Genomic DNA, 14,252 nt, shown 5'->3' on the forward strand with positions numbered 1-14,252 from the left:
AATACTTAGAAATCAGGGAACATCCGATCACATGAAGGAAAAAAGTAGCAGAACAGAAGTTCTGGCTCATAAATACAGGAGCGAGAAGCAGAGGAGTCTCAGTGACGTGGAGCAACAATATTGAATACACCGTGAGTTATGGGAAGTGACTCAGGGCAGACGGGCAGCTGTCTTCACCGAAGAATTGGACAAGATTAAGAGAAGGCAAAAGAGCCTCTGAATGTAAATGACCACAAATATAGAAAGTGTTTTAGGTAGAACTGAAATGGCAAATGAAATAACTTCAGAGCTTGAGTATCCAAATGTATAAATCACATAACTGGGAAAACAGAGAGAAATAAGACAGACACAGGAAAATAAGGAAACACTACAAAAAATGTTAGACCCAATTGGAAGTGGAAACATGGGGATAGTGGATAATCCAGAAGATGAAGGAGAAGGGAGGAGGGACACTCTTCAAAAAAATCATTGCTGAGAATTTTCCAAACCTAAAGAATGAAATAAGCATGAATGTGCAAGATGTAGCGATAACACCCAAATTTCAAAGTGAAAATGACCTTCACCGTGACATCCCCCTGTTGAATTATAAAAAGTCAGAAAAAGGAGAAGAATTTATAGGAGGCCTGAAAAAAGAGAGAATTGCAAATGCATCTAAATTAGGTTTTCCTCAGATTTTTCCCCAGTCACCCTCCAGGGCAGGAGAGGAAGGAAGAGCTCATGATCCTAAACACAAGGACTTCCCGCCAAGAATCCTCCACCCTGCAGAATTATTCAAACATGAATGTGAATAAAAACTTCCCCAGGCAGAGAAATCATTGGAGTTTATCACTGTCAGGTCTGCATGTCTGACCATAGAAGCTGAACAAGAGTTTGGGGTATTATGGATCAGCAACAAGAACCAAAATGAAGGAAGTAAAGCACAGAGTCAGGGATGACACTAATGGATACTTTGTTTGAAAAGACTTTTTTGCAGATATACTGTAATTGTTTTCCTTTACCTGACAGGGTTGTACATATTTTTTCCTTCATTTCTTTTTATTATTTTGTAAATGCCCAATATCTTGTTGGAAACATTTTATTAAAGAAAAATTCAGGCACACCGTGCTTCTCTTAATATGGAACCCAGTATACAGAGCAGTTAAAAATAATTAAGGAAATACAGAAAACATATTAATAATGTATAAAAGAGTGATATCAAACTCTGTTCCTAAGACAAACCATAGATTATCTCTGACTGCATGACAGGATCATGACTTAGTCCATGGATTGTGAGTCCTGCTACTCCCGACCAGACAATCTGAGGAAGCGGCCCCTGTCACGCTGGGGTTGCTCTGCAGCTGAAGAGCCTCCCCAGGGCCTGCTTTATGTCCTTGTTTCTGAGACTGTAGATGAAGGGGTTCAGCATGGGGGTGACCACCGTGTACATCACCGAGGCTGTTGCACTGTCCCTGGAGTTGTGGGTAGAAGCAGAGCTGAGATACACGCCGAGCGCCGTCCCGTAGAACAGGGAGACCACGGAGAGGTGAGACCCGCAGGTGGAGAAGGCTTTGTACCTGCCGCTCACTGAGGAGATTTTCAAAACAGAGGACACAATCTTAGAGTAAGAGTAAAGGATGCCACTGAGAGGAATGGCCCCTAGAATCCCCGCTGCTAAATACATCACCAGCTCATTGAGTAAGGTGTCAGAACAGGCAAGCTGGACCAACTGTTTCAGTTCGCAGAAGAAGTGAGGCATTTGCAGCTGTGAGCAAAAGGACAGTCGCAAAACCAGTAAGCTGTGTAACAGAGAATCCAGAAGACTTAACACCCAGGATTCAAGAAGCAGGAGGCCACATAACTGGGGGTTCATGATGACCGTGTAGTGCAGGGGGTGGCAGATGGCCACAAACCGGTCGTAGGCCATGACTGTCAGGAGGAAGTTGTCCAGTCCTCCGAAGAATATGTAGAAAAACATCTGGCTGAGACAGCCCCTGTAGGTTATGGCTTTGCTCTGTGTCTGGATGTTCAGCAGCATCTTGGGGACGGTGGTGGAGGTGAATCCGATGTCGGCAAAGGACAGGTTGGCGAGGAAGAAGTACATGGGGGTGTGCAGGTGGGGGTCCGTGACGATGGCCAGGATGATGAGGAGATTCCCAGTGACCGTTACCAAGTACATGGACAAGAATGCCCCGAAGAGGAGGGGCTGCAGCGAGGCCTCTTCTGAGAGCCCCAGGAGGGTGAACACTGTGGCGTGGGTTTGGTTTCCTGGCGCCAGGTCGCTGGTGAGCCTGGGGGATGGAGACAGAAGTGATGTAAACTTAACCACAGCAGAGCAATCACGGAATGAGTTTAAATGGGGTGATTTCATTTTAAATATGTTGAGGTAATTAATTTGATATTATAGACCTAGTGCCTTTTACCTGAAATTTTCAAGGCTGTTCATGACCCACCTTCTCTGATGCTGAGAATAATTACCCATTCTTACCTATAATGCAAACATTTTTCCAAATCAAAATTTTCCTTAAATTTATTGTGTGGTTTTCTGTAAATACATTTGACCAATTATACAAGTATTGTTGGAATCATGGAGAAAAAGCAGTGAGACTGACTCTGAAAAATCCTAGTCCTAGGGCCTCCCTGGTGGCCTAGAGGTCAAGACTCAGTGCTACCATCAGGACAGCCTGAATTCGATCCCCAGCCAGGGAGCTCACCCACATGTCAAAAATAATGACAAGTTGAGAAAGAAAGTCAGGGAGATGCTAAAATAGTTGTGGAGAACACCCAAGAGGAATTTTCATATCCTGAGATACATCGATTAGGTGGTGAGACGAGTTTACATGAATGAAGTAGAATAGACCAAGTAAAGGCCATAGAAAAATGTCCGAGTGCATTGTCTGAACACATCAGGACACTGATTTACAGTTCTCTTCCATCAGTTGCGTGTATGTGTGTACATATATACGTGTGTATGTGTGTGTAGTCTTTGTATGTGTGTGCGGGTAGGTGAGCTACATCACAGAGTAAAAGACAGATCTTACTTTAGGCCACAGTAAGAAGAATCTGGGATCTGTTGCATACAGGAGAGACGTATTTAAAAGTCAGTTCTTGCCAATGAGGCAGAGACCATGTGAGTGAGGCCCCAACTGAAGAGCCAGGCCGGGTGGAGAACAGTGCCTTGGACACCAGGGCCCCCAGGCCGACTGACCCGCTGTCACTCCACTCGCCCGTGGTGGGGTTGACAGTGGGCTCCTGATCTGAGTGTTGTTTTTGTACCTGTCCCCCCTTATGTGACCACACACTGTACATGATACAGAGTGACTGAGATTGTCCCTCCTCTGGTTTTTCATTTTTGTGGAATCACTTCATTTGCTTTCCTTGGGCTTTAGGTTTTGATCTCCCTTTGACACAGATAAACTGGTCCTTGTTTTCCTCCTGGTCCAACAAGCAGTGGCCTCCCCAGACAATATTCCATAAAACCCTGCTTGTGCCCCAACAGTCTGTCCCTTTCCTCCGTGTTGTTTATTCCTGAGACCTTCATATCCCACATGCGCTATTCCTTGTGCTCAACCCTCTCTGTCATCATGCAACATCCACATGAGCTGGGAACCAGCTAGTTTGCCCACTTTTGTGATATTAATATAGAAACTATTTCAAGGAATTTTATTTCATAAAATAAATGGAACAGCAAGAAAAATAAAACCTGGTTAAATGTAGTGGGATCAGCATGAATGCTTTAAGCACAATGGAGCACAAATCTAAGACTTTGTGAAGAGAAGATATATCAAGAACTTAATCACATCCACTGGTTCTCTAAAACATAAAATGGCAGAGTTGAAAATGAAAAACAAGAAATGACACTTATTCCAAAGCACTGAAAAATGCAGATCCAAAGCTATCATTTCTCCCTAGATAAACAAAAATGGATTCCAATATGCTGGAGGAAAATATCATTTGTCCTTTGAATACAGAAGAATGTGATCCAGGAGATGGGAAGTTGGAGGCTGTTTTTAGGAACAAATTGGCTGCCCAGTGTCCCTTTGTCTCTCTTGTATGCAGAAGCTTGTATGTAGCACCACATGTTGCTTCCTGCTTTTCATGTCACAAGGAAGTCATTGCCTATGCAAATACCAGAGAGCGCCTAAATATGTGTTTTCCAGAGGAGACACCTAGATGGTCAGCAAGCACATGAGGGTGTGCTCAGGATCACTCACCAGGGAGATGCAAATCCGAACCAGGAGCCTCACCTCACACCTGCTGACAGAGCTCCCAGGGAGATGAGCAAAGGTCAGTAGTGGGAGTGGGGCGCAGAGAACCCTGGCATGCTGTCGGTGGGCTCATACACTGCTTCACCCAGGTTGGGTAAGACAACAGAGGCGCCTCAAAATAGCAAAGTTAGACTCCCCCATGCTCTCTTCATACATGTACGAAGGCAATGAAAACAGAACATTGAAAAGCTATCTGCACCCCCTTTCTTATTGAGCAAAATACAAATAACCTCTGAATCTATCTGTGGACACATAAGAAAATAAGGTGCAAACAAACAGATATGAAATATGTATTCACAATACCTGTACGCAATTGCTCTTAACTGCCCCAATGAATATACATGGATTATGTAAAACATATGTAATACACGCACAGGATAGTGTGTTATAATACACATTCTATATAGTAAAATATCAAATAATATCCAGTCAAGAGAAGGAAGACGCCCTGCCCTTTGTGACAACAGAGCACCTAAGAACGTTGTGCCACGTGACACAAGTCAGAGAACTACAAACACTGGACATCACTTCTGTGTGTGGTCCTAGAACAGACATAAATAGCTTCCATGGACCAAGGTGGGGAATTTGGAAGAGGCTGTTTCAGGACACAAACTTGAAACTGGTGGGTGAATAAGGTTCTGGAATCTACTGCATTGTGACAGAGTCAACAGTATTTTCTTCAGCATTCAAAGTTATCAGGAGATGATTTCTTAGTAATTTTGTGACAAAAATAAATATTAATTGTGTGTATGGTTGGAAGTGCCAGCTAGTGCTCCAGTGGTGATCATATTGCAATATATAAATATATGAAATCGACATGTTTTTCTCCAACTTTCACAAATCAACATGTTTCATGCCAATTAAATCTGAATGAAAATACAACAAATGGAATCACAAAAGTGAGGAGGCATAGTGATGAGGGAAAGCAGATGTGACAGGAACACAGTGTGTGTAATACATTATTACCACTAAGAAGGCAAGAAACAGCCGATATTTCAATACATAGTGGGACAGAGTAGATTGACAGAAGCCCACACAAAATGGAAAGCTTTTAAACATTTTGCCCAAAAGACTATATATATGTGGGAGAACTAAGTGAAAAACACTTATTTTGAAAAACTCCAATTCTGTTTGAATATTTGAATCACAAACCAGAATAAAAATGCAGGCCCTAAGTAAATAAATTATAGGAATGAGCTCAATTTATAATTGAAAAATCCCAAAACCTAACAAGGAAAACTATGCAGATTTTCCAGGAATAGTGTGGTTGTAAAGTAAAACTCTTTAGTCTCCCCCAACTGACAATAAGGAAAAAGGATTACTTCTGTGAGCATCTACTATGAGGGAACACTACACACTGTTCCTCTCCTCAGCTGCTCTGGATCTTTCTAATACAGCTTCCTCCATTAGTCTGGATCTTTCTAACACAGATCACCTGCTCATACACCCCATCCTAAAACTGAGCCCCTCACTTCAGTGCCGACCCCATCGCATTTAATGCTCTATTTTCTTGCAGCCTCAATGTCAAACCTACTTGGCTGTGTCCTAACTTTGCTAGAACCACGTTAAGCCTCCCACTCCCTCTTCAGTCTCATCCTAACAGATTTTCCTTCCTGTCTCTTCACTGTCAGCACCATCTCTGTATGTTATTTTTTAATATTTTATTTTATATAATTCTTACATCATTTTTAATCTTTGCAAAATGTGTGCATTTTCATTTTGGTTATATTCCCCATACATTTGCACCTCCCCCCTTATTTTGACTCTAGTCCTTCCTCTCCCCACCCCTCTTTGTATTGTTGAGAGCAGTGGACAGTTTTGGGTCACAAATTAAGTAAATTAATTATAAATTGATGATTCAGTCAAGCAAGAGAACAAGGGAACCTCCTGTCCCTGGGCCTGGTTTGATCTCTGTGACCTGAGGCAGAACTTCTCAGTTTGCATTTTCCCTGGATCTGTCCCAAGTGCCTGCTGGGCTCTGAGACTCACCTGGGTGGGGGCTGTGAGGGGGGCTTCTCCATGTAGCCATCTGAGTCCCTCCTGGACGCTTGAGGATGGATCTGGGCTGTGTCACAGGCAGGATCTCAGGAGGGCGCCAAGGGCTGGTCCCTGGGCAGAGGTTGGGCTCCACAGACAGGAATCATGTCCTCTCCGGGCCCGGGCTGGACAGTCTGAGGGACCGAGGGAGACAGGGTATTTACCGCCCTCCACGCAGTCTCATTAGACACACCTCACTCTCCTGCCCCAATCTGAGCTCATGATTTCCCTGTGGACACTGGCCTGGACAGAAGGAAAGTTTCTTAATGATTCTCTGATCCCGAGAGACTAGATTAGATGTCAAGTTTTAGTTACTCCTTTTTCATGAACTCCCGCACCTTCCAGAGCTGTAACCACCCAGCACCTTACTCTCACTCTGTTCAAGTTTCAGTATGTCTGTGCCTGAGGAGCCCGTCTTGACTTGTCCTGGATCGTTAAGGCACAGATTTCGTATAAGCACAGACCCCCCCACCCCACCCCGGCCTCAATATGTCCAATAGTGCTATTCCTCTCTCATAAAACAGAGATTTGAGTTTCTCTATATAAAACCTTAGCCACCACACTCCTTGTTGTCATGGCACATTTGCAAAAGCAAATGAAGGGCCTCCCTGGTGGTGCAGCAGTTGAGCTCTGGGCTGTGAAGCTGCCCAAAGCCTTTGCAGCGCTTCCACATCGCACACAGACCTCTCCTGCCGCCCGCTGCTCCCCTCAGCAGCGTACTTCATCGGTCTGCCTGTTCTTTTCCCCACTCTGGCTCTGGTGAATTCTCTCACCCTCCCACGCTCTGACTGTACCTGGTGCTTGTATAAATAAATAAATAAATCTTTTTAAAAAAAGGCAAATAGGAATTTATTTTTTGTTTTTTGTTTTATTGTGATGTGTCTACAGCAGCCTTATGTTTGTAACTCCAAAAGGAAACGCCTGTGTTCCTAACCAGCTAAATGTGCAGGGCCAAAGAGTAAAGATTTTTGTAACTGCCACCCTCACTCTGAAGCCCGTGCACCTCCTCCGCCCCCCAAAGATTAGGTGCGTGTCCTGCTTAGCAGCACAGAACGTGCTAACACCCCGCACCACTGCCAGCACAGGGGCAGCTCCAACAAAAGTCCTCCCCTGTCACGGGCGTCACCGTCCTCTCAGGGCACCGTCCTCATCCCCAGCCACAGTTGTCTCAGCAACCTCTAAATCTGCCCAGACGTCACTGCCAGAGCAGGTCCGTGACAGCCCAGTGAGGCAGGAGCAGGCACGACAACAAACTCCAAGGGAGGGTCTCCCTTGCTTTTCTTGCAGCCTGAGGAAGCGCTTGTAGTTACTTTTGAAGGACACATCTCAGTACTGAACATTCTTCTTTTGGAGACAATCGATGTTCCTTAACTTTCCTGTCCTTAATGTCTACTGTGTTGCCACAAAACACATTAGGGATGTTCTCACACCCTGTACCAGATTTCATCAAGTTAGGCACATTTTTGGAACTAACATTTTATATCTGTCATTCTAATGGCACACTGGGCTTGCACCAATAGCCTCTCTCCATCCACCAGATGTCTCCTCACCAGCTGGGTACCTCTCTTGAACTTGGCATGTCTCTGTGGGTGTGGAACAGGAGAGGATGGACATCAACACCCCAGGTTCTTTGTATGACTTTAATTAGAGAATTAAGCTGTGCAAATATGTCCTCCCTTTACTAGGCTGTCTTAGTGTTGCAGTGTTGTTTTCCTGGACGGCACAGAGCATTTTGGTCGATATAGTCCCAGTTATTTTTGTTCTGCTTTGTTTCCCTTGCTGCTGGAGATGATTCCACAATCTCATCTGAAATTTATATTGTACACTGTTTTGCCCAAGTTTTATTCTATGTTTTATGGGATTGGGCCTTACATCAAAACTTTTATTCATTTGTTTTTTTTCTTTAGTATTTATTTATTTATACATACAAGAGCTGGGGTACAAGCCAGAGATGCGGGGGGTAAGGGGATTCACCAGAGACAGAGCGGGGAACAGAATAGGCAGATTGACCGAACACACTGCTGAGGGGAGCAGTGGGCGAGACAGGAGAGGTCTGCCATGCCAAGTGGGTAACTCCCTGGCCAGGGATTGAACTCATGCTGCAGAGGCTGTGGATTGCTTCATAGTGCGGTGCTTAAGCCCTTGTACCACCAGGGAGGCCCAAAACTTTTATTCATTTGAATTGATTTTTGTGTGTTTGGAGATAGAGTCATCCAGTTTCATTCTTTTGCATTGTGCCCAGTTTTCCCAATACCATTTCCTGAAGAGGCACCTTGCTCCGGTGTATGTTCCTGGCTCCTATTTTGTAGAGTAACTGTTCCTATATGTCTGGTTTGTTTCTGCGTCTTCATTCTGACCATTGGTCTCTGTGTCTGTTATCGTTCCCAGATCATTTTAACTATCCAGTATTGTTTTAATTATTATAGCTTAATAGTATATTTTGACTTCTAGTATTGTGATAATGACATTTTTTTCCTTTTTTGTCAGTAGCTTTGTTCTCCGGGTCTTTGGTGGATCCATATGAATTTCTGTAATGTATGTTTTATTTCTTAAAGTGTGCCATTGATAAATTTCATTTGTTGCATTGACTCTGTGTTAGTGCTTTGTGTAGGGTGTTCATTGTGACCACATTGATTCTTCCAGTCCATGAGCAAGAATAACTTTCCATTGCTCTGTGTCTTTTTCTATTTCTTTTAACAGCATCTTATAGTTTTCTTTATACAGGCCCTTCACATACTCTGTTACGTTTACTAACTAGGTATTTAACTTATATTTAATTTAGTGGGATTGTTACTAGTATCATTTTCTTAATGTTTTCTCTTCTATCTCATTGTTTATATATAGGAAGGCAGCTGATTTTGTTTGTGTTTATATACTGCCACTGTAACTAAACTTGTTCACCGTTTCAGTTATATCCAACATCCATGAATACTAAAAACCCTAAAAACAGACATAAATGAAACTCATCCTAAACAATTAAAACTCTTTCTAGGTATTTATTTCTCAAGCATCCATCTGAATATTGTTTTTTTATTCCCACACTATCATACTCAAGAAAACAGACTTAGGGCCATCTTTTTTTTTTTTCACTTTTTCATAGTTCATTTTATTTAAAAAATAACATATAGAAAAGATTATTTTTCTGAAGAGTGAACAGTTATATGAATTTTATCATGTGTAGATTCATGTAACCACCACCACATTCAGGTAACAGAAAAGTTCCTTCATTCCAAATACTTCCTTTTGCATCTTTTCTTCCCACCCCAAGCCTATGGCATTCACTTATTTCCTCTGTTACTATGGTTTTGCAATTATAAGGAAGCCATGTAGATAGTATAATATATAACTTTTTGTTGTCTTTTGAGGTGGAGTTTTAAAAATTATGGCAAAACACAGTATATAAAATTTACCATCATCTTTTTTTTTTAATTTAATTTTCAGACAATATGTGATTCCTCCCCTCTGGTGTGGTCACTGTAGTTCTCCCACCTCTAAAAGCACCCATAACCCATCCTTTGTAAGTGTTCAGCGCAGTAGTGTTAACCATATACATATAGTTGCGTAACAACAGGTCTCTAGCACTTTTCCATCTCACAAAACTGAAACTCTATGACTACTGAACAGCAACTCCTCCCTTCTCCACACCCCAAGGTCCTGGAAACCACCATTCTCTTTCTGTTTCTAAGAGTTTGATTATTTTAGGTTCTTCATATAAGTGGGACGATGTATTGTAGCATTTGCCCTTTTGTGACTGACTCATTTCATTTAGTGCAATGTTTTAAAAATTTATCCGTGTTGTAGCATGTGTCCGGATTTCCTTCTTTGTTAAGGCTGAATAATATTCCCTTGTATGGTTATACCGTGTTTTCTTTCTCTCTCTCTTTTTTTTAATACCATGTTTTCTTTATCCATTTATCTGTTGATAGACATTTAAGTTGCTTCCACATCTTTTTTAAATATAAGAAAGCAGTTGAAGCTTGTGCAATCTTTTGTGTATTATGTATGAAGGACCCATGCAGTATGTGAGCCTCATTTTGTATGGCTATTCTAATTCAGTAATTTTACATTTTATTTTGTACCGCAAAATAACTTCATTATTCACTTTGAAATGTTAAGTTAATTATAATACAAAGCTATTTATTAAAGGAGACACTCCCATTAAATTTTTTCCATTTCCTGTGAGTTTTCCTTTCAATTTATTACATTGAAGTAACCTTACATTATAACATTATATAAATTTCAGTTATGCATGATTATTAATCACCATATGTATATGCGACTTTCAGTTCACTACTAAAAGTTTAATTTATCTTTCATTATACCATTGTCCTCTGATTCTGATTTAACCACCTCCCTTACCGCTTCTTGCTGTTAGCCACTGATTGTTCTTACAGAATTAAAAGTATAATTCATTTTATTGAATTGATCAGTTTGTTTATTTTCTTTATCACATAGGAGTGAAATCATATGGTATTTGACTTTCTGTGGTTGGCTTATTTCAGTAAGGATAATTCTGTTTTGCAAATGGTATCATTTTATCTTTTTAATATAAATAGTATTACATTCTCTACAAATACCACATCATGCGGTCTGTTTGTTGATAGTGGATAGTAGATAGAAACTTGGATTGTTTCTACCTCTTGGCTATTGTAAGTGCCACTGCAGTGAATGTAGCTGGCACAGACCTCTTTCAATTAGTGTTTTTTTCAGTGTATTTTCCAGATAAGTAACCAGAAGTGAGACAATTGGAACATAGGGAACATTTGCAACATAGGGTTGCATTTGCAACCCAGTGCCTCAGTAGACAGCAGGGCTGGTGGCTGTGGTGTGGTCACTGCCTGTGGCCACAGCTGTGCAATGGGCACACAGACCATGTAGGTGCCCCCTTCATATCCAGGCCAGCTGAGTCCAGAGATGGGACCCTGTGGACTAGACCCAGCTCCAGTCTCCAGGAGACTCAATCCATGGCAGGAGGTACCAGATGGAGGTCGGGAAGGAGGTGAGGACAACTGAAGACCCATTGGAGCTTCTGTGGAGAGAGAGGGGTGGAGGTAGAGGTGACAGAGTTCACGTCTCAACAAACTGAGACAAATCTTAAGTCCCAGACTCCCCACTGCCCACCTCATGCCAAGGTGAACTAGAAGAGAAACAATCAAACTGACCCCCAGCACCTCAGCCGTAAACCTAGAAATGAGGTGACATCAATACTTAGAAACCAAGAAACATCTGAGTACAGGAAGGAAAAACAGTAGCAGAACAGAAGTTCTGGCTCATAAATACAGGAGAGAGAAGCAGAGGAGTCTCAGCGACGTGGAGCAACAACATTAAATACACCCGTGAGTTATGGGAGGTGACTCAGGGCAGACAGGCAGCTGGAAGACCTTAGAGAGAAGATAAAGAACCAGAGTCTTCACCAAGAGATGGACAAGATTAAAGGAACACAAAAGAGTCTCCGAATGTAAATGACCACAAATATAAAGAAAGTTTTATATAGAATTAAACGGGCAGACATAATAACTTCAGAAATAGAGGATCCAAAAGTATAAATCACCCAATTAGGAAAACAGAGAGAAATGAGACAAGGACACAGGAAAAATAAGGAAACACTACAAACAATGTCAGATGCAATTAGAAGTGGAAACATCAGGACAGTGGATAATCCAGAAGGTGAAAGTGATGGAAGGAGGGATGCTTTTCAAAAAAAAATCATAGCTGAGAATTACCCAAACCTAGAGAATGAAATAAGCACGAATATCCAGGAAGTAGTGATAACACCCACATCTCAAAGTGAAATGACCTGCAACATGACACCCCACGGTTAAATTATAAAAAATCAGAAAAAAGAAAAAAAATACAGGATGCCTGAAAATAAGAGAATTTGCAAAGATCTCCAAAGTAGGCTTTCCTCAGATTTTGCCCCAGTCACTCTCCAGGAAAAGAGAGGAATGATGTGTTCATAATCCTAAATACAAAGACTTCCCGCCAAGAATACTCCACCCTGCAGAATTATTCCATTATGAGTGTGAATGAAAGCTTCCCCAGGCAGAGAAGCCAGTGGCGTTTATCACTGTCAGGTCTGCCTGCCTCACCATAAAAGCTGACAAGAGTTCTTCTACAAGAAAGAAAAAATTAAACACAAACCCTGAGCAAAATGACATGAACAGGAGTATGATGGGTCGACAACAAAGCACTGAAAGGAAGGAAGGAAGTTACGGAAGTAGGGACAGCTGAATAGTAACCCTGGACACTCATGGATGCTTTGACAAGACACGGCTTTTCTGCAGATAATCCGTAAGTAGCTGTTTTTACCAGATACAGTTGTATGTATTTTTCTTCCATTTCTTTCTATTATTTTGTAAGTACCCAATTTCCTGTTTTAACATTCTACGAAAGAAAAATTCAGCAATTATATTTTTGTTAATACTGAACCCATTATTCAGACCAGTTAAAAATAATTAAGCTAATACAGAAAATATATTTATAATGTAAAAAACACTGATGTCAAACTCTGTACATAAGAGAAACCACAGATTATCTCTGACTGACTGAGGACAGGATCATGACTTAGTCCACAGACTGTGAGCCCTGCTGCCCCCGACCAGACAGTCTGAGGAAGCGGCCCCCGTCACGGTGGGGTTGCTCTGCAGCTGAAGAGTCTCCCCAGGGCCTGCTTTATGTCCCTGTTTCTGAGACTGTAGATGAAGGGGTTCAGCATGGGGGTGACCACCGTGTACATCACTGAGGCGATTGCACTGTCCCTGGACTCGTGGGTAGCGGCAGAGCTGAGGTACACGCCGAGCCCCGTCCCGTAGAACAGGGAGACCACAGATAGGTGAGACCCGCAGGTGGAGAAGGCTTTGTACCTGCCGCTCGCTGAGGAGATTTTCAAAACAGAGGACGCAATCTTAGAGTAGGAGAAAAGGATGCCACTGAGAGGAATCATCCCCACAACCCCCGCTGCTAAATATATCACCAGCTCATTGAGGAAGGTGTCAGAACAGGCAAGCTGGATCACCTGGTCCAGGTGACAGAAGAAGTGAGGGATTTGCAGCTGTGAGCAAAAGGACAGTCGCAAAACCAGTAAGCTGTGTAATAGAGAATGCAGAAGACTTAACACCCAGGATGCAAGAAGCAGGAGGCCACAGAACTGGGGGTTCATGATGACCGTGTAGTGCAGGGGATGGCAGATGGCCACAAACCGGTCATAGGCCATGACTGTCAGGAGGAAGTTGTCCACTCCTCCAAAGAGTATGTAGAAAAACACCTGGCTGAGACAGCCCGCGTAGGTTATGGCTTTGTTCCGAGTCTGGATGTTCAGCAGCATCTTGGGGACGGAGGTGGAGGTGAAGCCGATGTCGGCAAAGGACAGGTTGGAGAGGAAGAAGTACATTGGGGTGTGCAGACGGGGGTCCGTGACGATGGCCAGGATGATGAGGAGATTCCCAGTGACCGTGACCAAGTACATGGCCAAGAATGCCCAGAAGAGGAGGGGCTGCAACAAGGCCTCTTCTGAGAGCCCCAGGAGGGTGAAGGCTGTGGGGTGGGTTTGGTTTCCTGGCGCCAGGTCGCTGGTGAGCCTGGGGGATGGAGACAGAAGTGATGTCAACTTAACCACAGCAGAGCAATCACGGAATGAGTTTAAATGGTGTGATTTCATTTTAAATACATTCAGTTAATGAATTTCATGTTATCGAGCCAGTGCCTCTTATCTGATGCTGAAAATAATTAGCCATGGGTACATCAAATACAAGCATTTTTTCAAGTCAAAATTTTCTTTGAAAATTTCCTGAGTTCTTCTTTTAAATACATTTGACTAATTATATTATCCAAGTAGAGTTGGAATCATGAAGAAAAAGCAGTGAGACTGACTTTGAAAAATCCTAGCCCAATGGCCTCCCTGGTGGCCTAGGGGTTAACTCTCAGCACTATGCAACATCCTGTGCCCAATCCCCAGCCAGGGAGCTACCCACA

The 14,252-nt window shown here is 42.7% G+C and overlaps 2 protein-coding genes across 2 annotated transcripts; both read right to left on the bottom strand.

The window, feature by feature from the left end:
* Positions 1-1,315: 1,315 nt before the first annotated feature.
* LOC311180651 (olfactory receptor 7A10-like) lies at positions 1,316-2,239 on the bottom strand (the record flags this gene model as incomplete). Its single annotated transcript, XM_084248565.1, has 1 exon — positions 1,316-2,239. Exon 1 carries the CDS (start codon positions 2,153-2,155, stop codon positions 1,316-1,318), a length of 840 nt encoding a protein of 279 aa, XP_084104691.1. The 5' UTR covers positions 2,156-2,239.
* Positions 2,240-12,906: 10,667 nt separating this feature from the next.
* On the bottom strand, positions 12,907-13,746 carry LOC311180653 (olfactory receptor 7C1-like; the record flags this gene model as incomplete). Its single annotated transcript, XM_084248567.1, has 1 exon — positions 12,907-13,746. One exon carries the CDS (start codon positions 13,744-13,746, stop codon positions 12,907-12,909), a length of 840 nt encoding a protein of 279 aa, XP_084104693.1.
* Positions 13,747-14,252: the final 506 nt, after the last annotated feature.

Source organism: Talpa europaea (genome assembly GCF_964194135.1).
Source record: "Talpa europaea genome assembly, chromosome: 12".
In the NCBI taxonomy this organism is placed as follows: domain Eukaryota; kingdom Metazoa; phylum Chordata; class Mammalia; order Eulipotyphla; family Talpidae; genus Talpa; species Talpa europaea.